Below are 25,690 nucleotides of genomic sequence, written 5' to 3' on the forward strand. Positions count from 1 at the left end.
TGTCCTGGATTCTGGGTGCCCAGGTCAGTAGTTGCCCCCTACCCCAAGAGGACTTGTTGCAGAGAAGGGAAGGGTAGAGAGTTAATGCCTGCTAACCCCCTGCCATGCACCTAGCACTGGTCTTTGTGTGCCGTTCTGGGAGGCACCGGGAAGGGGCAGCATGCTGGCTGAGGCCCCCCAGCTAGGTGGGAAAGGTCAAGGTTAGCAAGAGAAAACCAGTGCTTTGGAAGGCCCAAGCAGTGCCCAGGTGCCGGTCCTGCCCCACTGCTTCCTGGCCCCTCGGTCCCCTCAAACAGCTTCCAGAATCCAGCCCTGCTCCTCATGTAAAGGAAGAACATTTGGTTGTGCCTGCGCTAGAGCTCTGCTGGCCTAGATCCCACAGCCTCCAGGCCAAGAGTGACAGCACTCCCGGCACTGGGAAGAGCACAGGGTTGTTCTGTGTGCCCTTGAATCAGCCCTCTGAGCTGACCTGTCTCACGAGCACACCCTGTGAAAACTGCATTGGGGGGGGGGGGGGGGCGGGGAGCGGGGAAGAGGGTGGGCAGTGGCCTCTCTCAGCTCCCCTCCCTGTCACACCAGAAAAATGGGTCCTTGACAGTGTTCTCTGTGGGCGTGGGCGGCCCCTGGGATGAGGGGAGCACTATCCTGGGAGCGAGGAGGACTTGGTAGAGTCTTAGCCTGCATCTCTCTGGCCACACAGCATGGAGGGTGACTTCCCCTCTGGGCCCAGAGTCCTCATGAGCTCCCTGTTCCCTTGAGGGCCGCAGAGGTCACTGTCCCCTGAGGGGTGGTACGGAGGTGTGAAGACATGTCCCTGTTCCAGGGGGGGACTCAGGCCCCACCCACCACCTCCAAGCCCAACTGCTAGGTTGGGTTGGATTCCAGCCCCTGCCAGGGCAGGGTAGCCCCCCAGGGGTGCGCTTGTTACCATGACAACACCTCTCTCCAGCCTCTTGCTTGGGAGACACTCATCTGGTCAGTGGAATGGGGTCACCTCAGACAGACTGGGGCTGCCGTGTGCCCTAAACGTGTTCCTTTAAATCCCCATGTAGTCACTGGTTTGTCTCTTGAGGCCTCAGCTGTTGTCACTATGCCCTGTTGTCACTAGACCCTGGTGCCAGGGAGGCTTGGACAGGCCACTAAGGCCACCGGCTTCCATGACCATAGGCTGCTGTGACCTCAACCCTGGCCAGCGTCCTGCAGACCCTGGGAAACTCATGTGTTTCGGGGGTGGGGGGCGGGGAGGAAGGACAAAGGGGTCTGAGGACAAGAGGTGCCTCACACTGTTCTCCAGAACACCCTGCGTTGACTGAAGTGGGCTCAGCCTTCCAGAATGTTTACCCTTCAATCCCAGATCTGTGCTCAGGAGTCAGAGGTCTCCTCCCCGCCCCGCAGGCCCAGCCCACAGGTGTTATTCTCCGAGTATGGTCTTCATAGGACACCTGTCCTGTCGCGGGAGTGTGAGTGTCCATCCTGCCCCGGTCACCATGCCCGAGGCAGCAAGACTGGCCCTTAGCAAGAGGACGAATTAAGTCTGGTTCTCTTTCCTCCCCACCCTTGGACACATAGCACCCCTGCCTAGAGCAAAGACGTCTCTTAAGCTCCTTGTTCTTAATGCAGGTCACTCATAGGTGGACTGGGCTGGGCAGGCAGCCTGTGAGGGAGAGCAGCTTGAGGCCGTGACTCGTGACTTATCCCGGAGACTCCCTTCTGCCGAGCTCAGGGCCTGGCAGTCATACTTGTAGCCGTCACTGAAATGCCTCTGGGATGCTAGTTCCCTGCCCGGTGCTAGTGTATAGAGGGACCTCAGATGGAACCCCGTTACCTGGGAGATGGGCCCGTTAACCCAAGACCAGCAGCAGGCACCCCAGGGGTAGCAGGGAGGAAGGAGCAGAGAGCTCATGCCTGGGCGAGGGGCTTTAGGGAAGGTGTCCCCGAAGCAGTTCCCTCCCCTGGGCTTACAAGGTAGAGAAGGGATTTGCCTTATAAGGTGCAGGAGGGCATCGGAGGCCAAGAATCGGTGTGGGCAGAAGCACACCAGTGTGAACGTGGCCTGGCAGGTTCGTTGGGTCTGCGCGTCCAGTGCAATCACATCTGCAAAAGCTAGAAAACGACGTAGCAGAATGCTTAGGTCCTCCCAGCGGGGAGTTTGTGAAACCCAGATGTTAAGACATCTGGATGTCACCTGCTTGGGTCCCGGTGTGCACGGTGTCACAGGCACGGTTTTCGGGCACTGTTAAACACAAGCAGTAATTATCTGTGGTTCGCTGCAGCCAGTGGACAGACCATCCCCGCTCTGAAGTAACCAATCCTAGCAATGCCCTTGCCCACATCCAAGGCCAATCCCATGGGGGAGGTTTTGACAGCCTCCGGGGCACACCTGGGTTTTGCCCTCCAAGTGTGGCACTGATGCTGTGACAACAGCTCTCGTTTACCAGCTGACGGCTGTGTCTCAGGGACCGTTTGGGGGACTTTCATCCTTAGGGCAGCCTCATGAAAAAGGCATTATTATCTCCGTATTCCAGTGGAGGAAATTGAGGCTTGCAGAGGTTAAATCGCTTGCTCGTGTGACTGAGCTGATAATGGCTGAGATCCTAACGCGGGTTCGTCTGCTGCTGACACATATTCTTTTCTTTGCGCTGTGTCGGATCACAGGGAGACCCCACGTTCTGAAAAAGTGGAAATTGTATCTTGGTAAATTTGGTCACCCGTGACTCAGCTGTGGTTTCATAGCTACTTCTCTTCTAAAGCCTGATTTTTCTTTAATGGGCAAGTCTTGGGGTAGATGACCTCAGATCACCCCTGCAGCCAGCATGCGAACAACCGCCTAGAAACTCCAAGTGAGCAGCAGGCCTAATGGAAAGACCCCGTCCTTGTGTCGAGTGGAGTCAGTGCCCCCTGGAGGACTGAGCAGGGGACATGGAGGTGGCCTCGGCCATGCCAGCCGGGCCACAGGGACCAGGCCAAGTGCATGCCTCACCTTTGGTGGGCACCCAAGAAGTGAGGCTGTGTTAGCATTAAAAGGAATTCCAAAAGGGGCACCTGGGTGGCTCAGTCGGCTAAACATCCAGCTCTTGATTTCAGCTCAGGTCACCATCTCACAGTTCATGGGTTCAAGCCCCACGTCGGGTTGCATGCTGAGAGTGCAAAGCCTGTTTGGATCTTCTCTCTCTCCCTCTCTTCCTGTCCCTCTACCCCCTCCCAAAATAAATAAATAAACGTTAAAAAAAATCCGTGTAAGGAGAACTAAAAGGATATTGCAGAATTTTAGTTGCAGCTCAACATTCCAGAACTCTTCTTGAACCCTGCTCTGCTCCTTCGCAATTAATCCTGTGGCTGGGTGCTCCACAGCAGCAACTACCCCTCTAAACCAAAGTTCTCTACTTTCAGGGCATCTCCTGATTCCTCCCTTTCTCTCAATTCTGTTAGGAACGTGAGCTCTTTGGGGCGCCTGGCTGGCTCTTGATCGTGCAAGTCTTGATCTCGGGGTTGTGAGTGTGAACCCCATGTTGGATGTAGAGATTCCTTAAAACTAAAATCTTTAGGGGCGCCTGGGTGGCTCAGTGGGCTAAGCATCCCTTGACTTCAGCTCCGATCATGATCTCATGGTTTGTGGGATTGAGCCCTGAGTCAGGCTCTGCACAGTGCAGAGCCTGCTTGGGATTCTTTCTCCTTCTCTCTCTGCCCCGCCCCCTGCTTGCACGCACACTCTAAACAAACAAACAAACAAACTTTTGAAAAATAAAAAATATATATATTTAAAAACAAAAAGGGAATGAGCTCTTTGCATCTTGCCCCTGGTATTAGAGTTCTCATGTTCTGTTTTTCATTCACGTAGAACGCATGCATCCAGTCATTTAATAAAGAGTTGTGTTATTTCTGTTTGTCCAGCTTTGAGCAGGTACTGGGCCCACTGAGCCTGTGGTCCCGCAAATCCAGATGTGTGTATGACGAATTTCATCGCCAACACCAGATCGGCCGGTGGGCGGCCGCACCAGCACACAGGAGTTTTCAGCCCGCATGTGCCAGCCAATGTGTGCGACTTCAGACTACTACGCGGACCCAGCCCGTGTCTCAGCCGGGTCCCCCACACGTCCTTCTACGACTGGCCATGCCTTCTTACACTGCTCCTTTGTCTTTGCAGGCCTCCTGCCCTGAGTGGCAGCCCCATTATCTCCGACATCTCGTTGATCCGGCTTTCCCCACACCCCGCCGGCCCCGGGGAGTCCCCCTTCAACGCCCCCCACCCCTACGTGAGCCCCCACATGGAGCATTACCTCCGTGCCATGCACAGCAGCCCCACACTCCCCACGATCTCTGCGGCCCGGGGCCTTAGCCCCGCTGACGGTGAGTAGGCCCTGGGGAACTGGGGGACAGGGCCACTAACCCTAACAGTGTTGATTCCCCAGCCCCAGTCCTCTGGGACAACAGTGAGCAGGCTGACATTCCTCCCCACCACCCTGAACAACGGGTGTTCAGTAAGTGGCGAGAGCCAACAGGGTCTGGGGACCATTGTTCTTGAGAGCTGTTCCGGAAACACCTTTTTGCATGCAAATTATGTACAACAATGGCCGGGTGTGTTTGTTCTTGTAGATCTTACCAGAGGTGAGAACTATTTGGTTGCAATAAACCAAACTCTGCTTCTGGTTAAGTAGAGGGGGCGTTGGATCCCGTCTCGTGGGCCTCCAGAGCAGAAGGAGGACAGAGCCGGGCTGGCTTCTGCCCCTTGCAGGTCAACACGTGGCCTCCAAACGACACCCCAAGCCTCCACATGTGAGCACTGATGGCCTGGTGTGTCTCAGGTCAGATGCTTGAGAGAGAATTGCCTGGTCCAGCTGGGAGATCAGATGCCCCTCCCCCCCCCCCAATCCAGTTAATTTGAGACACGTCACGGGACGCTAATACGGTTTTCAGATCTAAAATGTAGTACTTCCAAAAACAATGTGCTACTTCCAGCCCCATCGCCACCTCATCGATGCACCCGTGCAAACACACACACGCACACGCATGCACCTACACACGCTGGACGCTAGTAAGCACATTTGGGAGCTAGCCCCGCCCATCCTGTCATCCCGGAAGTGCTCCCACCCCACCCCTAGCTTGGAGGGCTGTCCCCATGGTACCCGGTGGCCACTTATTGCTGCCATTTTTGTCAAAAAACAACCGGGTTGCATCTTCTCAGAATCTGCCCACTGAAACTATCGGGCAGAGGGACGTTCCAGAGGACAGACATTTCTAAGGACTTTGCACTCAGGAGCCCGTGGGCAGAGGCTCCGGGAAACATGATCCCAGCGGGTCCCTCCTAACCACATCCCGTCCTCACCAGGGGGGATGTGCCCTCTCCCACTTTGTGGATATGACTGGAAGCTGGAGCTGAGTCCCGGACCTGAGAGGCTCAGGTTGGAGTTTCACAAGGAAAAGGACTCCAGCCTCCAAACACACAGAAAGGCTCCCTGGACTATCTGGCTCGTCGCTCTAGCCACGTGATTTGCACTTCGCCTCGTCTTTACCACCAAGAAACCAGACGAGGCAACTGCCAGCAACTACAGGATGTGAAAGTGGCTGGCCGCAGGGTGGCCGTTCTGAAGTGACTCCCAAGGGGTCGGACCCCAGCCCTGAAATCTCCACGGCGAAGCGTTTCGCTGCCTCCACATTGAGCCGCCGACTCCAGAACGTGGGCCTGTGCTTCTTTCTCCACGCCTCTGCTGATGACCCAGCCATCGATGCGCTGGCGCGGAGCATGAGGATGCTGCCCTGGCCTTGAACCTCGCACGCGGTGCAGTGCGCTGAACCGTGCCTGCCCCCGGGAAGATGCGTCCACACCCCACTCCCCGAACCTGAGAGTGTTGCCTCATTTGGAAAAAAGGCCTTTGCAGATGTGATTTAGTTGGGGATTTTGAATGAGGAGATCATCCTGGAATGTCCGCGTGGGCCTTAAATACAACGATAAGTGTCCTCACAAGAGACATGTGAGAGAACAACGCATAGATGGGAGAGATGTGGCCACCGGCCAAGGAAACTGGGAACCCCCAGAAACTGGAGGAAGAAGCACAGAACAGATTATCCCCTCGAGCCTCTGGAGGGAGTGTGACCCTGCTGACACCTTCACGTCGGACTTCTGGCCTCCAGGACTGTGAGAGAAGGAAATGGTGTTGTTCAAAGTTAGCGCTGAGTCTGTACTTACGAACCTGTTACGGCAGCTGTAGGAGATTAAGACACGTGGCTCGTGGGTCAGAGGCCCTGAGAGATGTCTCTAGAAGAGACAAGGACACAGGAGTTTCAGTGGATAACGGTGTAGCCCATCCCTTGAAGGAGGGACTTAGAGTTGTGGAGCACTGATTCGATGCCTGATTTCCATATAAACGTCGCCGTGGCTCCTGTCATGCCCACTTATCCTCCGCCCCAGTCCCTTGAGAAAGCAGGCATGGGGCCAGCTCCAGAGGGCACTTGGCTAATTTGCAGACTGAAACCCTGAGACCTCGCTGGCCCTGAACCAAGCTCCCAAGTGAGTAGAGACAGCACGACAGGCTCACACCGCCGGTGTGTCAGCCCCAGCACTTGCCCACATGAGGCCCAGAAAGTTCATCAGCTATGAGAGGCAGCGTCTGCCAGACCGCATGTGCTCTGAGGACAAACGGGCCCTCCAGGGAAGGCTTCAGGGAGGAGGCGGACATCCAGAAGGAAGGGGGACGGGAGGGTGTTTCAGGCATGGACAGGGTAGGCAGAGGCCGTGGGGCATCATCCTGGCTGCAGGCCAGGGCTCTCTCTAGTGGATATGGCAGAAGTTGAGGAAGAGGAAGAGGGTGACTGTTTCCATTGACTGGCTTCTCTCTGCCCAGGGCATACGGATGAGATCTTTGCTTTTTGCCAAGCCAAAGAGCAGAGACTGCCAGAGTCCCCATCTGCCAGTGGGGGGTGGTAATGGTGGCCCTGAAGTCATAGCACATGGGGATGGTGACACTGAGAATGAACGTGAGTCCCTCAGCACTGCCCGCACAGGCCCAGCAAGCACTCAGCACGATGCCGGCCATCACTGACATTTCGAATAGTAACTTGAGTCGTGAGTATTAGTGCCCCCGTGTTACGGATGGAAAACTGAGGCAGCTGAGAAAGGAGGCCCCTTCCCAGTTTTGCACACCTGGTGAAAGGCAGGACTCTCAATGGGTATGTGTGGCTCCAAGCTCCGCGCAGGAGTGCCAGGCCCCCTCGAAGATGCTCCGAAGTTCATCCTCCCTGCCTCTTGGCTGAGCCCCCGGAGGGGCTGAGTGCAGGGCTGGAGGCAGACAGCTCGGGGTCCCGCGGTCGCAGGCCAGGCCGGGAGCTTGATCTGGCCGGGTCCGGGTGATCTCGCCGTGACTGTTCAGGCCAGGCCGACCCCCACAGCGTCTTCGTTTCCGTCTTCGTTTCCCGGGGCGCCTGGGTGGCTCAGTCGGTCAAGCGTCCGACTTTGGCTCGGGTCATGATCTCACAGCTCGTGAGTTCGAGCCCCGCGTCGGGCTCTGTGCTGACAGCTCTGTCTCCCTCTCTCTCTGCCCCTCTCCCATACGCACTCTGTCTCTCCCTGCCTCTCAAAAATAAAGAAAACTAATAAAAAAAGTTTACATCTTCGTTTCCCTTTGAAGGCTCTGCTGGACGGTGGACAGGGGATGCTGTCAGCCTGGGGCTCTTGTCTCCTGTGGGGCCTGCACGGGAAGGAAGGGGCGGTTGTTTACGGCTCTGCGGACCGGAGGCATGCGGGATCTGGGTCCCCATCGGCAGGAACACGCCCCACCCACCTCGTCTGCTCAGTTGGGGGAGGGGACCCAGGGGCAGAGGAAAGACTGGCGGGCACTAGGGGGAGCTCGCCAAGCCGTGTGTGTGTGTGTGTGTGTGTGTGTGTGTGTGTGTGTGTGTGTGTGTTTCTCTATTTGGTGCCATGTCCTGATGGCTTCTTTCTCTCTCCCTCCCTCCTGCCCACAGTGGCCCACGAGCACCTCAAGGAGAGGGGACTGTTTGGCCTCCCCCCTCCGGGCACAAACCCCTCAGACTATTACCACCAGATGACTCTCATGGCGGGCCACCCTGCACCATACGGGGACCTGCTGGTGCAGAGTGGGGGTGCCGCCAGTGCACCCCACCTCCACGACTACCTCAATCCGGTGGATGGTGAGTGCTGGGCGGGGGCGGGGAGCGGGAGAGGGGACGCCGCTCCTTCTGTGGGTGAGGAGCCCTAAGGAGTGGTCTGGGATCCTTGCCATGACTGCTGTCCGCAGGGGACCGAGTCTGAGCAACTCCCACAAACACTTAGTGAGTCGCCGCAAGCCAGGACATGTTTTAGCAATTGCAGACTGGGGAACAAAACACACTCGTTTCTGCTTTCATGGAACTTAGAACGTGATAGGGAGAGACAAAGCCAAGAATGGAATAGGAAGCACTGGGGTGAAGTGGGGGGCGGGGTATAGTCTTGAATGAGGAAATTGAGAAATCCTCCCTGGGAAAATGATATTCAAGCAAGAATTAAAGGAGGTGAGCAGTACACAAATATGTGGAAAGAATGATCCAGGCAGGGAAACAGCAAGTGCAAAGGGCCTGAGGCAGCAGCATGCCCTCTGAGTTCAAGAAAAAGCCAGGAGGCCAGCATGCCTGGCACCCAGTGAGTGGGCAGGGCAGGAGTAGGGTGAGGCCAGATTTCTGGGGCTGGCTGGTCAGGGCTTGGTAAGACTTTGTCTGGCTTAAGCATCATGGGACCCTTGGAGGGGGATTGGACAGAGGACTAATGAGACCTGACTTTTTTTTTTTTTAATATTTTATTTATTTTTGAAAGAGAGAGAGAGAGAGCATGACCAGGAAAGGGGCAGAGAGAGAGGGAGACACAGAATCTGAAGCAGGCTCCAGGCTCTGAGCTGTCAGCACAGAGCCCGACACGGGGCTTGAACTCAAGAACCACAAGATCATGACCTGAGCCAAAGTCGGACTCAACTGACTGAGCCAGCCAGGTGCCCTGAGACCAGACTTATTCTTAAAAGGAGTTCCATTGCGGCTGCTGATCTGAGAAGGCTTAAGGGCAAGGTGGAAGCAGAAGGTCCAGGTAGTGGAGGTGTGGAGAAGCGACCACATTTTAGATAGAGTCACAAGATTTGTCCCCAGACCAGATGAGGAGTTAGGAAGAAAGAAGGGCATCAAGGACAACAGCAGGGTCTTGGGCCTGAGCAATTGGACAGTTAGTAACTGAGCTGGAGGCTGCAGGCAGGGCACGTCTGGCAGGCAGGATATCCAGTGTTCTGGGTAGGTAATGCTCTGGGTGTCCCTAAAATACCAAGTCTTTCCTTCCCACCAAATACTATCCTGATTTCACAGAGGAGCCTGTGGCCTGGCCCCCCGACCACGAGCCCCTGGGATCAGCATGGAGCCCCCGCCTCTTGGAGGAGAGAGGAAGGGGGAAAGGCTGAGTGCCCGCCTCCCCCAGTTAATGCCACTCTACCTGCTGCTCTTGGAGCCTAGCCCAGAGATACCCAGGGATCCACGCCAGGCAGTGGAGCTAGAAACAACAGCGGCAGGGGGCAGTGGGGGCAGGCGGCTTCTGCAGATTTATCCTCCTCCAGCTCTGTCTGGGACGGCTTTTGCAGTCCCCGATGGCAGGGAGCACGCAGGTCCACGGGGAGACCTGCCAGAGAGGGATGGCCTGGTACCTACCAGGCCGCGTGACTCAGGGTGGGTCCCTGCACCCCTCAGCCCCCTCCTGTCCCCCAGTACTTCCTGTCCGCACCAGCCACTGCAGCTCCCCCTTATTGCCTGGGGCAAAGCTGAGCCCCTCACTTCCTAAGACCTGGCTGAGCTCTTGCCTCCTCCAGGACACACGCCTTCTCCCTCCTTTCCCCTCTTCAGGATCCTTGTCTCTCTCTGACCTTCTCGCCTCACACTTACAAGAGCGACCTCGTGTGGCTCCTGAACCCCCCTGGGCACTACCTGTTTCCCCACAAGAGTGTTGCTGGGGAAGAGCCCTGGAACCTCTCCCAACACTGGCTCTCACGGCCCCATCACCCTTGACATGGCCTGAGGGATGCCATCAGAATCTGATCCCTGGGTCTGTCCCGCCCCTGTGCCTCTCCATAGCCCTCTGGTGCTCCCCACAGGGAGGCGGGCGGCGTGTCAGCAGGTGGCAAGGGTGGGACTCAAGTAAAGCTGTGTGTACAGGCCACTTGTCAAAATTAGAAACCAGACAACAGGTACAATGCAACTAGTCCTCAAATAGCCACGTCCAAACGTCACATCCCCCCACGCAGGGCCTCCCAAAGCCTCAGGGTGGCCGGCACCAGGCCAGCTGGACAGCGGGCAGACGCAGACAAACCACGGCAGAGGGTCTGGTCAGGCAGGTGTCCCCAGAGGGCAGGAGAGGCCGAGTCAGCCAACATGAGCACCTGCCATGTGCCTGTGTGACCGCCACCTCCATCCTGTGCCTTTCCATACACTCTCCCCTGTGACTGCCCTCAGCCGTCTTCTGAGGCTAGAATTGTCATCTCTACTTCAAGATGAGCACACTGGGGTCGTGTGACTTGCCTAGGCTGTGAGTTGGGGTTTCAAGCCCCACTGTTTATCACCAACACATTGGCTCTTCCCTTGGGCACACTGCCTCCAGGCAGCACCACACATCTGTCACCCCAAGAGCCATGACCTCAGGGAGGGCCTGCTGGGCCAGACGTGTTCCAGCTCGGCCTAGAGCAGCCGGGCCAGAGTGGGTGCTGCCCTTCGGGGTGGCCTTGGGAAGGGAGTTGGGGCAGTGAGCTGCAGACACATCTAAGCCAGCACTGCCTGTGCGCGTCCCCACCGTGGGAGATGACCCAAGGGAGCCGGGGGCACCGGATGGGGTCCGGACAGTGATTCCTAGCCCCACATGCCAGTTGGACTAAACACACTACTGAGTAAGGTCGTGCATGTGAACTTGGCCAGTGCCTGGCGTGCAGGAGCAACTCCATCAATACTACTTCCTGTGTCTTTCTAGCCTTTTCCCTCGTTCACATCTTCCCCTCCTGTGGGAGTTTTGTCTATCGATTGCCTGTGTCGCTGTCCACCGTGTGCTTAGCCTAGTGCCACAACTCCTCGTGGCCACCGCCCCATGCCTCCCATCCGTCCCAGCCCCAGGCCTGCCACGTCTGAGTCGTCAACCCCCCACAGCCGTCCTGTTATTCGCCACCTTCCCAGCACTGCCATTCAGCTCGGGCTCCCTCGGCCTCACGGCTGCCTCACAGTAATTTCTCATCCCCTCCGTCATTCTGCACCCCTGTGGCTTTCGTCACCCTCAGGGCAAGATTCAGGCTTTATAACCCGGCTTGAGTGGCCTTCCCCTGCAGCCTAGTCTTCCCCGCCCCTCCCCCGCCTTGCACACTGCCTCCCACCGCCCGGCTCCAAATGAAGCCTCCCAGACAATTGCTCTGCTCCCTCTGCCTGCAATGCCCTTCCCTACGGGCTTGCCCAGCTCGCTTCTGCTCCGTGTGTTCGGACCCCAGTCAGCCGCCACTTCTGAGACACCACCCGGATCCAGCCCCAGCTCAACCGTGTCAGCTCGGCTCGCGCTCCCTCCCTCCCACCTGCGGGGCTGTAACTGGCTGCTGCTTCTCCATTGACAAACTGGGGTGTTCCCCAGGTCCGGGAGCATGGCGGCCAAGGAGCAGGCCTCTGTATTTGCAGAGTGACTGAGTGAGTGAGTGGTGGTCACCAAAAAACCTAGGATAGAAAGATGCAAACTAATTGGGGAACTACCCGGGGTCAAGCAGCTGTCGGTTCTTTGCAGGGACCTGGGGAGGTGGCTGGGAACGCGGCAGCTTTGTTCTCAGGGGCTCTCAGCGTTTGGCAGCATCTGGGGCTGAGCAGGAGCAAGGGAGGTGAGCTCATCAGTGGGCGTGAGAGCGCTGCGCTCGCGTTGGACTCATCACACCCACCCACCATCCTTTCTCCACCTCTCCTCTCGGGAACGTGATTGTCTTCAGGGTATAGAGGGAAGTTTCCATCCCGGACCTGGGCAGGCATATCAGTTTCTCACCCCAGATCTGCTGAGGCTGGGGGTGAGGCTTGGCAGGGGGTGGGGGGGGTGGGGGGGCGCGGTTCTGAACCCTAAAGGATTTCAGGAACAGATGACTCTTTTCCTTTGGTCCCAACCCCTTACGATCCAAGGAAATTAAGAGTAGGCCGACACAATATCCTGTGTCTGTCATTACTTAATACAGTTCTTTTTTTTTTTTTTTTTCAAGCCAGTTTGAACTACAACCGGAACATTTGCTTCTGCTTCTAAAAATGTTTTAGGCATTTCTGGGGCGCCTGGGTGGCTCAGTCAGTTAAGCGTCCGACTTCGGCTCAGGTCATGATCTCACGGCCTGTGAGTTCGAGCCTGCTTCAGATTCTGTGTCTCCCACTCTCTGACCTTCTCCCGCTCACGCTCTGTCTCTCTTTCTCAAAAATAAATAAACATCAAAAAATTTTTTTAATGTTTTAGCCGTTTCTGTTCAGCTCTGATGCCCAAGTGGATGTGTTGTTCACATGCATCTATTAGACCCCAGTGTGCACAGCTCAGGTCAGCCTCTGGAGTATCCCCAGCCTCTCCTTTCCTATAAACTGGGGAGCAGGGAAAACCCACCAGCTCCTGCTGGTCCCAGCTGCATGGGTGTGGGGAGAGACCTTCCCAGGAAGCTTTAGTCCACCCAGTGAAGTGTAGACCTTCTTTTTGCTCAGACTGTCACAGAATTGTGCAGGCTCAGAGGCCACCTGTGGAAGGGTCCTGAGACTCTCCGAGAATACGTGTGTTCATGTTAGAAAGCCTCCTATAAACATGACCATGGCAGGTAAGCTCTGTTCAGGTGCAGGGGGCCTCATGACTTTGTGGGAAGTTCAGGAAACTGAGCCTTCTCTCTTTCTCTCTCTCTCTCTCTCTCTCTCTCTCTCTCTCTCTCTCTCATTCATTCATTCTGGGGGTATTTCTTAAGCACCTCCTATGTGCCAGGCATACACAATGGTGCATAGCATGCCAAGTCATGCCCTCGTGGTGCTTGATAAGTTCCACAGGTGGCTCTGTGTAATAATCCTTGCATTTTTCATACATTCACCTTTTGGGGTTAAATAAATAGACCTTAAAATAGAACCTTGTATTTTTTCTCATATGGGAAACCAGATATGCTCTGAGGAAGACGTCCATGTCCTTGCCTCCATCAAGCCCAAAATAACCTCATCTGGGTTGAGCGTGCGTCGAGGAGATCCCCACGGTGGTGTGGGGCAGGCAGGAAGGCAGAGGGGGCCTCTGCCGGCGCTCTCGCTGCAGCGAAAATCCAAGCCCTGCCCTGCTCCCGGGTCCCAGGACCAGGCTGCAGGCTGGACAAAGGGCATCTCCCGCGTCCCTCCCTGGCCAGGGGCCTCTCAGCCTCCTGGTGGTCGATGGAGGCCCGTTGCCTCTTGTTCTTAAAGGAGGCTGATTTATAGCAGGAAGAGTGGAAAGTGATACTGTGCTGGGAGGTAATAGATCAGCGGTCAGGGAGTCCAAGGCTATCGCTCTGCCTACTGGTTCTCCGGAGGGCGGGGAATTCACCGGTTGTCACCGGGGCCTTAAAATGGAATGTTCTTGTTTTATGCTGTTGAATATTGGTGATTGCACAGCAGTGTGGGAGCCGCCACAACCCACCCCCTCCTCCCACCACACTGAGAAGATTGAAATGTTCCCGATTGAAATGTTGTCTGTTTACAGCCCATATTTCCTCCGAGCTGTATATTTTATTGTCATATTGACACTAATTTGACTTGGATGTCACCTCCGTTCTGACGCCCGTTCTTTATGCTGCCTGCGGGTCCAAGGGGGTTTTCAGAGACCAATTACATTGATCACACCACAGAGAGGCAGGAGGAGCCGCTGGAGGGACTGCCGGAGGCCCCAGTCGGGCCGGGAGTCCGTGCCCAGCCTGCAGACAGGAGGGAGACTGAGGCAGAGGAGAGCAGGCCACAGGTTCCCCGAGGGGCAGGACTGCTGTGTGCAGACCCGGGCTAGGTGGCGTATGTGGGTCACCCGGTGAACTGGCACAGACACGAAGTCACTTTGCAGGCGAGGAAGCCGAGGCCCTGAGCCCGAGCCCTAAATTTGTCTACATCACAGAACTAGGAAATGGTGCTGGCCAGTCTCAACCCCAAGCCTCTGGGCTCCAAAGCCGAGGTGTTTTCAATCCCCCCATAAGAGGGGGTGAGGGGGCTGCGGACGGCTAAGTGTGGGGCAGGTTGAGGTCCTCCAGTTGGGTTTCCTTAGAGCATTTACTCAAGTGAGTCCAGAAGGTACGTGGGCAGGGCTGGGCTGTGCAGGGATGCTCCCTAACCGGTGAGGACCCAGGACCCACGAGCCAGGCCACGAGGCTGTGTCCTGCCACCGCCAGGGGAGGCGTGTCCCAGTCCCACGCTCAGGACAGCATCTGGCACAGAAAGGCCTCCTGGGAGGTGGTGCTGGGACACAGCTCTCTCCACTGCTGGTGCCCTGCCTGCCCCGCCCACGTCCTGGGGAGCCAGCCCCTGCTTCCTCCTGCCGCCCTCATTCCAGGTTCCTGGGTCCTCGGGACACCCCCCCCCCCCCCGCCCCAGAGCTCGGGTGACATGCTGGTCACAAGCCCATAGCAACCCAGAGGTGGATACTGTTGGCCCATCTTCCAGGTGAGGAAGCAGCTCAGGGAGGTTCAGAGCCTCGCCCAAAGTCACCCTGATCAGAGCAGTCAAGCAGGGTCAGAACATGGTCTGCCTGCACCGGGGGCCCGTTCTCAACCCTCCTGCCCTTCCCGGCTGCCCCCAGGGAAAGCAACGATGTCCCCAAGCACTCTGGAGTTACCTAGTAATCCCAGGAGCCCTGCCCAGTGCTCTGGGCACCATTTTCTTCTCTCACCTGGACAGTGAGCTTCACAGGAGGGCAGGGCCAAGGGTCCCCCCCCTTGCTTGCAATCCCCGAAAGCGTCTAGCCCGATGCCATCACCACAAGGCTCTGATGGGTGAATGAACTAACACATGAATGAGCAAAAGAAAGACGTAGTGGCTGAAACAGGATCCAGATGCAAGCGGCAGCAGGAGTGGGTAGCATGGGGCATCTGCCCGGGTGAGGGCAGGCTGGTGTCCGGTACCCCCCACCCCGGCAGCTGACGGAAATCGGCGCAGGCTCATCCACAGATGAATGGACGCAACAGCTCTGCCAGTCCCCGGTCATAAATCACAGGAGAAGCCACAGGAAATGAGTGCCAGGATTTTCTTTCTATTTAGTAATTTATCAAGGGAAGAGGCACATTAATAAACATATTTCCCTCGAGGGGTGGGAATAACAGAGATGAATATCACTGTCAGATTTGCCCTGTTTCCTCTTGTTAGGGGCACGTGAGAGGGTGGGAATCCAAATATTAGCAGCACAGTCTTTTTTTAGAACATGCATTAGAAGGATGAGTGTATTTCTTAGTCTACAGGATGTTGGATTGTCCCTCCCACCTCGTGTCTCTCCATTTGCCACTCGGTTCGTAAGCGACAGGACTCTTTGGGAGGATTCACGTTTGCATCTTTGATTTTCCTTGGAAGTGAGGACGGACCGGGAGTGAACTCAGTAAATAAGAACAAAGAAGCCTAGAGGAGCCCGGATGAATGGACAGATGAGTGAATGCTGTAGTGACAGACGTACTGCTGTGTGGCCCGACTGTGTTTTCTAGACTTGCTGTCCCTCACTCCAGTATTAGCTTTAGGCTCATCCTGCCCATCAAAGCCGTCCTCCTCGCCCCTGAAGAAGCGACGTTAATTCTCAGTTTTGTTTTAGAAGGTCTGCTGGGCTTTCAGCACTCCGGTGGTTTGCTGGTGTCCTCGAGATTACTCTGCAAGCCAAGCTGTACCGCCCCCATTGTACAGATGGGCAAAGAGAGGCTCAGGAGGCTGAGTGATGTGCTCCAAGACAAGCACTAAGTGTTGGGTTTGGAGTGGCCCAGCTGAGTGTTCCCACATGGTGTGTATGTGCGTCTGACCGCCCCAGCCCCCACCTCCAAGCACATCCTTCCCCGCAAGGTGCGTCTTCTGTCTACCCTGGGCGGAGGCGGTGTGCTGAGTGCTTTGGTGGCCATCTGCCCGACTTCCAAGTCTACTTCTGCACTTCCCCTGGCTGCATGGCCCTCTGTCATTCGTAAAACGACAGTAGTAATAGTTCCTTCCTTCTAGGGCAGTTGACGCTGTTGAATACTTTAAAGATTAAACAACTTAATACCTTGGAGTGCTCAGAACAGTACCCAGCACCTTCAGGGCAGTGCATAAATATTGACTTGCCCTGGCTGTGATTCTGCTGTCCCTCACCTGTGCCCACGCTCAACATTTGCCATCTTCCACTTGGGCTCACCACCGAATGGATGCATATGTGTATGTGTATGCATATAACGGTGGGGGGAAAGGACCCAAGTCCCTGATGCATAAAGGTGGGAGGGGCAGAAGCAATCAGATAACCACCACCGGTGCATGCGGACTTGACAGCGTGACCCCCCCCCCCCCGCCGTTTGGGATGGGGGTAACTTCTTAATCGGAGGATGTCAGGGTGCTCTCCCTGGGAGAGTGATAACCCGTGGAGGTCTGAGCACAGAAAGGAAGGGAGAGCACTTCAGGCAGAGGAATGGGCATATGCAAAGGCCCTGTGCCAGAAGACAGGTGACAGGGTGTAGGGAGCTGGGAGGTGGCTGGAGCAGAGCCTGGGAGGTGGGCAGGATGAAGCTGGAGAGGTGGGCAGGGGGCACCCACAGGGCCTCCAAGCAAAAGCCACCCTGAGCATTTGGGCTTTTTTCCTAATAGTACTGGGAGCTTTGGAAAGGTTAGGGCAGGGGGGCACAGGGACATGATTCAATTTACACATTAAAAAGCTCTCTTGGGCTGCAGTGAGGAATGTGGATGGGACAGCAATTAGCTAAGGGCCCTGGGATGACCCAGGCTAGCAGTGGGCTGGGGGGAATAGGAGGAGGGGGAGAGGAAGGGAACCTGCAGGGGGCTTTGAGGGCAGACTCAGTCATGAAGGAGGTAACAATGGAAAGGCATCAGGCGAACTCCTGTCAGAGGCTGTTTATCCCAGTGGCCCAGGAAGAAAGGGGTTTCCCGGGTTTGCCAAGGGCGAGGGGTCAGAGGAGCACTGGGCATGGGTGCCCCCAGGGCCCAGCAGGGGACCTGGGGGCATGAGGTCGTGGGCAGGGGCTCTGCTGAGGCTTCTGAAGTTGGTAGCTGGAGGGCTCTATGCACTCACACAGGCCAAATAGGCCCCGAACCTTCTCAGGGGCTGGCCAGCACTGGGGATGGGGGCTCAGAGATCCCCAGGCCATCAGCCCTGCCCTTAGTGCCCCCACACCTGTGGGGACAAGGCACCAACACACCAACCCTGCAGCCAGGGCAACCTGCCGCCTCCCTGGAGGAGGAGCACCTGTGGGGTCTAAGCAGCTCTGAGCGGACAGAAGGGAAGAAGGCAGGCATCACGAGCCCAGGAACGGCCGAGCACAGGCATGGAGGCAGGCTGCGTGTAGCAGAGGTATGCACCAATAGCCTCTGGAGTTGTCTACAGGCAACCCCTCCAGCCCAAAGGGGCACAGAAAGAGGTGTCGGTGCCGATATCCAGAAATGCAGGGGCATGGCAAAGCGTTTAGGTGCCCCTGCTGTGTAATGTACTCCTCACCACAGCCCCAGGGGTCAGATCCAGGAGACCCTTGCACAGAGAGGAACCCAGGGCTCAGGGAGGGTCTGGAAAGGGCAGACACAGAGCATGTGGGAGTTGCCCGGTGACACTGGCAGGTCGTTTATTCTAGACCATTGTTTGTCCAGAGGAGAGAGCCAGAACCCTGACTGGGGAGCGGGGACGCAGTCTGGAGCCAGGCGGGAGAGTGTGACCCCAGGGTCAAGGAGCCCCCCCTCTGGTTCAGGCTGTCTTCCTTCCCGCAGTTGCTTACCGGTGAGGGGTGAGAGCTTATGCGAGGGGCCGTCAGAGAGAGCGGTGGGGTGGTGGCTGGGGTGCGTGCCTGTGTATGAAGAGTGTTTAAGGTGACAGGTTCTCGAAGCCTCGGGCAACTCCGGAAGCCAGGATAGTGGCTGCCCTTGGGGTGGGTCTGGAAGGACGCTGGCCATGCCTGTTTCTCTACCTCGCGCTAGCTTCACAGGTGGGTTCAACTCGTGGCCACCAAGCTGTTCAACACTTAGCTGCTACGCCTTAAATGTTCAGCGAACATATTCTCTCCCCCAAGCATCTGACCTGTGTTTCTCACACCCCCACGTCATGCATGGATCCATCCCATTCTATAGATAAGCAAACTGAGTTGGAGAGAGGCCAGGACCCTTGCGCAAGAGCCCCCAGCTGTGGTTCTCATTACACCGTCCTCAAAGGCTCTTCCCGCTGTCCCCCCCCCCACCAGTCCCCCTTCCCCAATTCTACCCCCTACAAGCACAGTGATGCCTGGGGTTGGCTGTCCCCACAGTGTCGCGTTTCTCCAGCCCACGGGTGACGCCCCGCCTGAGCCGCAAGCGGGCACTGTCCATCTCCCCGCTGTCAGACGCCAGCCTGGATCTGCAGCGGATGATCCGGACGTCACCCAACTCGCTGGTGGCCTACATCAACAACTCCCGCAGCAGCTCGGCGGCCAGCGGCTCCTACGGCCACCTGTCAGCAGGCACCCTCAGGTGAGCCCAGCCGGCATGTGGGCGGCCGAGCCCCAGAAGGTGGGCTGGAGGCCAGGTGGGGGAGGGCCCATGCTTTCGACCCGTGGAGAAAGACAGGACACGTTGCATTTGTGAGTCGGTGTGCTTGCAACGGCTCCCTGAATTCCACACCAACCACGATGATGCCGCAACGTGCCAACATTCGAGTACGTCTTCCTGTGTCCGCTCTTCCCCCAAACCCACTCTCTGATGTGAAAGGTATGTTTACTGGGCCTGGCACGAAAGAGTCAACCATAAAACCCAAGGTTTTATGGCAGCCACAGCCACTGGTGGCACACGTTGTGACACCGACTTGGGTCATGCCAGGTCTCCGAGCAGGCAGCCAGCTTCCCGCTGTGGTCACAGCACGGCACACCCAGACCTCACTGACACCATTTGCCCTTGTCCCCACCCCGCCCCCACTCCACCGTGCAGCCCATGGCTGTTCTAAGGACTCAGACCCAACCACCTTGACTCAACTCATTTCCTCCCCGCAACCCTCCTCAGGGAGGCCAGGAGGTGTGAGGAATGTCAGGAGAGTCTGGCCCTGGGAAGTGCAGAGATCGAAGTGGTAATAAGGATATTGGCTGTCTTTTTTTACAAAACAAATTACTCCGAACCTTAGCTGTTTAAAGCAACAACGAGGATTTGCCATCTCGAACTGTTTCTTGGGGTCAAGAAAATGAGACTGGCTTGGCGCTGGGTCTCACGAGCCTGCGCTGAAGGTGTCGGCCAGGGCTGTAAGGCACCTGAAGACTTGCCTTTATTTCACGTTATGGGAGTCTCTCTATAAGGCTGCTTGAGCTTCCTCACGGCATGGCGGCTGGCTCCCCCACCCCCACCCCAAGTGACTGATGCAGGAGAGAGCAAGGAGGAAGCCACATGTCTTTTTTTTTTTAAGCTATGTACTTATTTTGAGAGAGAGAGAGAGAGAGAGAGAATCTCAAGCCCCAGTGAGGGGCTCCATACCATGAACCTTGAGATCATGACCTGAGCTGACATCGAGAGTTGGACGTTCAACTGACCAAGCCACCCAAGCCACATTCTTATATGGCTTAGCCTTGGAGGTCACCATTATTTCCACAGTATCGTGTTCTGGAGAGAGGGCTCATATGCAGATGGCATAAAAGAACCTAGAGGTGCAGCAGAAGTGAAAGAAGAGAGGGGGTGATGCGAGCTGCAGGGCCCAGGGCACATGTCCTGGACAAGCGGGCATCAGAAGCGGCCTCAGGGCCCAGTGGGGCTCAGATGGTCGGGGATGCCTCTCAGGCATCAGAGAGGTGAAGGGCTGGGGTGTAGGCCTGAGATGGCACCTGGCCCCTCCCTGGGGTGAAGGCTGGGTCATGGGGCGGGGCCTGCAGGTGAGCACAGCCCATGAGGCCTGAGATGGCAGACAGTGGTGGCTCTTGAGCCAGGTAAAGCCATGCTGACCGCAAGATAAGCAACACGCCCTTCCCGATCCCTGGCAGGGTCCTCTCTGCGCAGGAAGTCTTGACCAAACAGCCTCCGCCCCCCCGCAACTCCGTTCCGTGACTTGCCTGCTCTCCTTTGCAGCCCAGCCTTCACCTTCCCCCACCCCATCAACCCGGTGGCCTACCAGCAGATCCTGAGCCAGCAGAGGGGCCTGGGCTCAGCCTTCGGACACACCCCGCCTTTGATCCAGCCCTCGCCCACCTTCCTGGCCCAGCAGCCCATGGCCCTTGCCTCCATCAATGCCACACCCACCCAGCTCAGCGGCAGCGCCACCTGTCTGAGCGACGCCACCCAGGTAGGTGGGTCCCCGGGTTCCCGGGGCCCCACGAGAGCTGATCATTGCCGTCTCATGCCGGGAACTTGTGGAAGGACTCCCCGCTCGGGTCTGGCTGGTGGGATGCCTTTTGGCGATAGGCCACGGGATCAGAAGGTCTGGATGCTGGATCAGGAGACCTGGGTGGGGTCCTGACACCCTCACTTTCGCTGGCAAGTGCCTGGCCTATAAATTCTGTGGTCGCCTGTCCTATCAACGTAATGAGTAGACGGAGCAACCCTAGAATTCCGGCTCTGGCAGACAGAGTACAATGTACTCGGTACTTAGAGCCTAGGTTGACCAAAGGCCATCTTATTTGAGCTCTCCAGCAGGCCTTCGATGTGGCAGGGCGTGCTGGTACAGTGCCAGGCACACAGTAAGCACCATTATTTTTTGCTGAATGAAGCCCCATTTTGCACATGAGGAAATGGTTTTAGAGGCAGTATCGGGGCGTGGAAGGACACGGTTGTGGATTCCGCCAGACTGCGTTTTGGACCCCAACTCGCTGGAAGCATCTTTCAGCCTGGGCTAACGCATGCGCGGAGTGGGGCCTGCCGCCTAATCGGGTCATTGTGCGCATATCTGAGCTTGGGTGCACAGAGCCCCGTGGGGACCCGGATCGTGGCTAACGTTCACGATGACAGTTCTCGAGGTTGCACCACTTCCCAGGCCAGCCACCTGGCAGGGCGGAGACCAGAGGTGAGCATGTGCTGGACGAAGGCAAGACCCCACCCTGTCTGGAGCAGCCCCTCTTCCAGGACTCCCTCCCTCTCCACCCCAGGGCTCCAGGTGTCCACCTGGCACCTCCCTCCAGACAGTAGCTATCAGCTCTTGTGACCAGGCTCTTCTTTCCTGCTCCCCGGGCTGGCCCGGCCCTGTTCTCCTGCTCTCATGCTTCAAGACCCCCTGCTCCAGAGGGCTGAGAAGCTGAGGCTGTTGGAACAGGAGTGAAGGTGTCCTGCATTTCGCAAAGAGAGGGTTTCTTTTCCATTCCCAGGGAGGTGGGGGGGTGGGGTTGGAAGGCCGAGCTCTGGGCTCTCTCGTGGCTGTGCCCCCCAGCCAGAGGACCACGTCGGGAGACTCAGCTTCTGAAACTTCAAACAGAAGTGCTGGCCCAACCTACGTGGGGAGGATCCCTGAGGTAAAGCCCAAACAGAACTTGGGATGTCCCCACCCTGCCTCTGCATGACGGACTCCCCTGCTCCCTCCCTCAGAACAAGCAGAACAGCGAATCGGCTGTGAGCAGCACCGTGAACCCCATCGTAATTCATAAGCGCAGCAAGGTCAAGACAGAGGCAGAGGGCCTGCGGCCAGCCTCCCCGCTGACCCTGACGCAGGTAACCTACTGGCTGTCCTGGCCGTCCTCCAGCTGGGTGAGCGGACCTGGGACCTTGGCCCTGGTGGTGAATGGACGAACGGACAGCTGCCTGCATGAATGAGTGAACCAGAGAGGGTGGGGACACCGTGAGCTCAGGGAGGACCAGAGCTGTGTCCCCAGCACCCTGCATGTTACATGCTCATCAAACACGTTCTGAATGAAAGAGCAGATGGGCGGATGGATGGATGGATGGATGGATGATGGAGGGAGGATGGAGAGATGGATGGATAGATGGATGGATGGATGAGTGGATGGATGGATGGATGGATGGATGAGTGGATAGATGGATGGATGAGTGGTTGGATGGATGGATGGATGGATGGATGGATGGATGGATAGACAGACAGATGGATGGATAGATGGATGGATGGATGAGTGGATGGATGGATGGATGGACGGATGGATGGATGGATGGATGGATAGACAGACGGATGGATGGATGGATGGATGGATGGATGGATGATGGAGGGAGGATGGAGAGATGGATGGATAGATGGATGGATAGATGGATGGATGGATGAGTGGATGGATGGATGGATGGATGGATGGATGGATGGATGAGTGGATAGATGGATGGATGAGTGGATGGATGGATGGATGGATGGATGGATGGATGGATGGATGGATAGACAGACAGATGGATGGATAGATGGATGGATGGATGAGTGGATGGATGGATGGATGGATGGATGGATGGATGGATGGATAGACAGACGGATGGATGGATGGATGGATGGATGGATGGATGGATGGATGTCTAGGGCTGCAGCCATCCCCACCCCAGCCCCTCACACAAGCCCCAGTCACACTCAGTCACTCCTGTCCCCTGAATGGCTGTGGCCCCTGTCCAGTTGCTCCCCGTCCCTAGAACTCCACCCCCCACCTCGCCCCTTTCACTGCCACTTCCACCTTTCCTGACTCTCCTGGCTAGTAGGACTCACATGTGCCCAGACGCCCATCCTAGCTCCTAGCTCATGTTGCCTGTAGCCTGCACTGCTCTGAAAGCTTTGGAGAGGCTGCACTTGGGAGACGAGGCTGATTCGGCCCCACATCGGTAGGGTTTGCACAGGGCCTGATGCAAAGTCACTATGACGTAGGAATTTCTAATGACTCGATGCACATCTGAGGGAGCGAGAAGCATGGTACAGAGGGGAGGCAAGGAAGATGATTGTTGGCAGGAAGGTGAGGGAGGGAGCAAATCAGAGCCCAGGTCTGTTGCGGGACTGAAACCCCTGTGCCAGTCCCTTTGGAGATCCTGCCACTTATTCAGATGCTCCGAGACGGCAGGCTGATGGTCCCAGTTCTTGCAGCGAAGGCCTGTCATGGAAAGGAAGGGCTTGGTGTGAGTGCTGACCCCGCGGGCGAGCCTCCCGCCCCCCCTCCTCGGGCCTCTGAGAATGGCATGGTCTCCATCTGTTACTACAGCATCACCAGCTTTGACACCGAGGATGCAAGGGACCTCCTGTCCCCCGTCTTCCCTACATCTGTCAGACCATCCTTTATCAAACCTGTAAACCATCGGGCATGCTCTGGGCACTTAATTTTTATGAAATATTGGGTCCTGTTATTGTCAGGCAAACAGAGGAGTTGGTGACAAATTCTTCTCCCCTCGCTGACGCCAAAGCATCTCCGCATGATGCATGGTTTCCACGAGGTCGGCCATCATCGGGGGCCGTTGAAATTGATGAGGACGGCACATATCCAGGGGAGATAAACATGCTGGAGCTGTGAGGACAGACACGGAGCCCCGGGGAGCCCCTGCCCCGCCCCTCCAACCCAGAAAGGCAGCCCAGGGCCCTCCTTCCCACCTGGCCTGGCTCCTCCAACGTGTCCGTGGAAGGAAAGCTGTTTATCACAAGAGGTTGTCACTATGTCACTCAGGGTCCTGATTCAGTGACCTGTCTCATTTGCAGGGTGGATGGGCGTGCTTTCCCTTGGCAGGCATGCGGCATAATGAATCCCCGCTCTGTTTAAGCCCTCAAAACCGTGGGCTAGGATGATGCCCAGCCCCATCTGGAGGCCCCGAGCGCACCCCCTGCCCCCTCACCGTCTTCCGCTCACATGTCCACCTGGCAGCTCCTTCAGGTCTTCTTTCAAATAAGCGGGACGTACAGAAATAATAAGTCTGTTTGCAGTTTTTCTGACAGTGCAGAGCAGGGGTAGGGGGCCACAGCCCCACCGACCCCCCCATTGCTAAAGGTTCAGGGCAGGGGCGCACCTGCACTTCCTTTTAATGTGGACCCAGTGCTGCCCGTGGACTTAGGATACTGCACATCATCGTTTGCCTTTTCAGGGCAAGTGCGTTCACTGGAAAGTACTCTGAGAAGCAACCAGAAGCTTCGCAGCTCCAGTGGAAAGTCGGTCAGGGGCGTGAGTCTGCGGCCAGCCCGGGGAGCCACGAGGCAGATTTCCCCACTCGCAGAAATGGACTCGGCATCAGTAATGAGGCTCACGGGCGAGCTACAGCCTCCGCTTTGTGGTCTCTAGAGCCCGTAGGGGTTGGGGCTCCTGACTGTGGGGGAGGTCAGCCCCCTTAATCTGGCCTATAAATGTTTCCCCCGGAGGCTCTTGGGAAAAACAGAATAGTCCTGCTGTTTTGTAGATAGTGTGAAATGGAAAGCATTCCATCGTTCTAACATCTGCCGCTTTGCCTGGCTTTGCTCTGAGCCTGCCCCAGCCAGCCAGTGCGATATCGGGGAATCCTTGACATCCTGTGGCTTTTGTCCCAGCCTGGCACGTCTGTGCCTCCCCCTTCGCTCCCACTCCCAGCCTTTCCTTTGCCCCTGTGTCCCCTGCTTTTCTTTTGCCACCTTGAACAGGGCACACGTGGGCCCTGTCCTGATGAGGAGACGCCAGTGCAGATGGGGGCTGTCACTCACTGAGTGCCCTGCAGAGAGCAAGGTGGCCTCTCCCTGAACCCATTTTCCTGGCGGTGATGCAAGAACACAGATGCCCACGTCTTAGTACTGTGGCAGGGAGGACAGGATGGGCACTGGGAGACCATGCCAGTAACCCTGGGCACGAATCGGGGTGTGCTCTGTGTCCTGGAGGGAGGGGACAGTGTGAGAGTAAGTCATCTGAAGGGCCAGGCCAGATGCCTGTTGGCTGTTCTCTTGCCTCCAGGCGGGAGCAGACCCCGTGCAGACTATAAATGAAAACGCCCCCACCGCGATCGCACGCGGGTCCACCCTGGCTCTCCTGGAGGAAACCAAACCAAATAAGCGAAAGTCACTGCCCTCCTTTCTCCCGTTCTCCTCGCCAAGTCGGTTGACCCAGGATGTGGCGGGACACTTTGGTGATGACAAGCCAGCATTAGAGAGGAAGGAGGGGCCCCAGGACAGCTGTGCAACAGGAGAAGGATGGGTGGGAGCTAGCTGAGGAAAGTGGCTGAGCACATACATGTACGTATGCACGCGTGTGTGTACAAGTGTATGCATGTGTGCTCACGTGTGCGTGCATGTGCATCCATGTGTCTCCACACCCATACCAGCTCAGGGTCCTTGGCATAGACCGCCCGGGGCCACTAGTGACCTTCTGTCAGGGCCCGGTGGCTGAACGTGGCTCACGTGGGTTGCTCTGCTCCTCCCCCAGGAGCAGCTGGCTGACCTCAAGGAAGACCTGGACAGGGACGACTGTAAGCAGGAGGCCGAAGTGATCATCTACGAGACCAACTGCCACTGGGAAGACTGCACCAAGGAGTACGACACCCAGGAGCAGCTGGTGCACGTGAGCCTCTAAGCCCCAGCAGCCCGCCCAGCGGACAGAACTTCAGGCCCTCTGTGGGGGAGAAGGGGCTGGGGGAGGCGGCTCTAGGAGATGCCGGGGCCACATCCTCTGCAAGTGGGAGACCTAATTGT

General features: G+C 56.9%; 1 protein-coding gene across 3 annotated transcripts in view; it reads left to right on the plus strand.

The window, feature by feature from the left end:
* The window catches only part of GLI2 (GLI family zinc finger 2), a 257,247-nt gene that overhangs the window by 214,011 nt on the left and 17,546 nt on the right, over positions 1 to 25,690 (plus strand). For all 3 annotated transcript variants that reach the window (XM_060625416.3, XM_060625418.3, XM_060625417.3), the window contains 6 exons: positions 4,145 to 4,347; positions 7,960 to 8,145; positions 18,450 to 18,651; positions 20,224 to 20,437; positions 21,670 to 21,792; positions 25,425 to 25,559. In XM_060625416.3, the coding sequence (XP_060481399.3) occupies positions 4,145 to 4,347; positions 7,960 to 8,145; positions 18,450 to 18,651; positions 20,224 to 20,437; positions 21,670 to 21,792; positions 25,425 to 25,559 (1,063 nt within the window). The remainder of the gene's footprint in view (positions 1 to 4,144; positions 4,348 to 7,959; positions 8,146 to 18,449; positions 18,652 to 20,223; positions 20,438 to 21,669; positions 21,793 to 25,424; positions 25,560 to 25,690) is intronic.

The sequence above is a fragment of the Panthera onca genome, chromosome C1, assembly GCF_046562875.1.
Source record: "Panthera onca isolate mPanOnc1 chromosome C1, mPanOnc1 haplotype 2, whole genome shotgun sequence".
Taxonomy (NCBI): Eukaryota; Metazoa; Chordata; class Mammalia; order Carnivora; family Felidae; genus Panthera; species Panthera onca.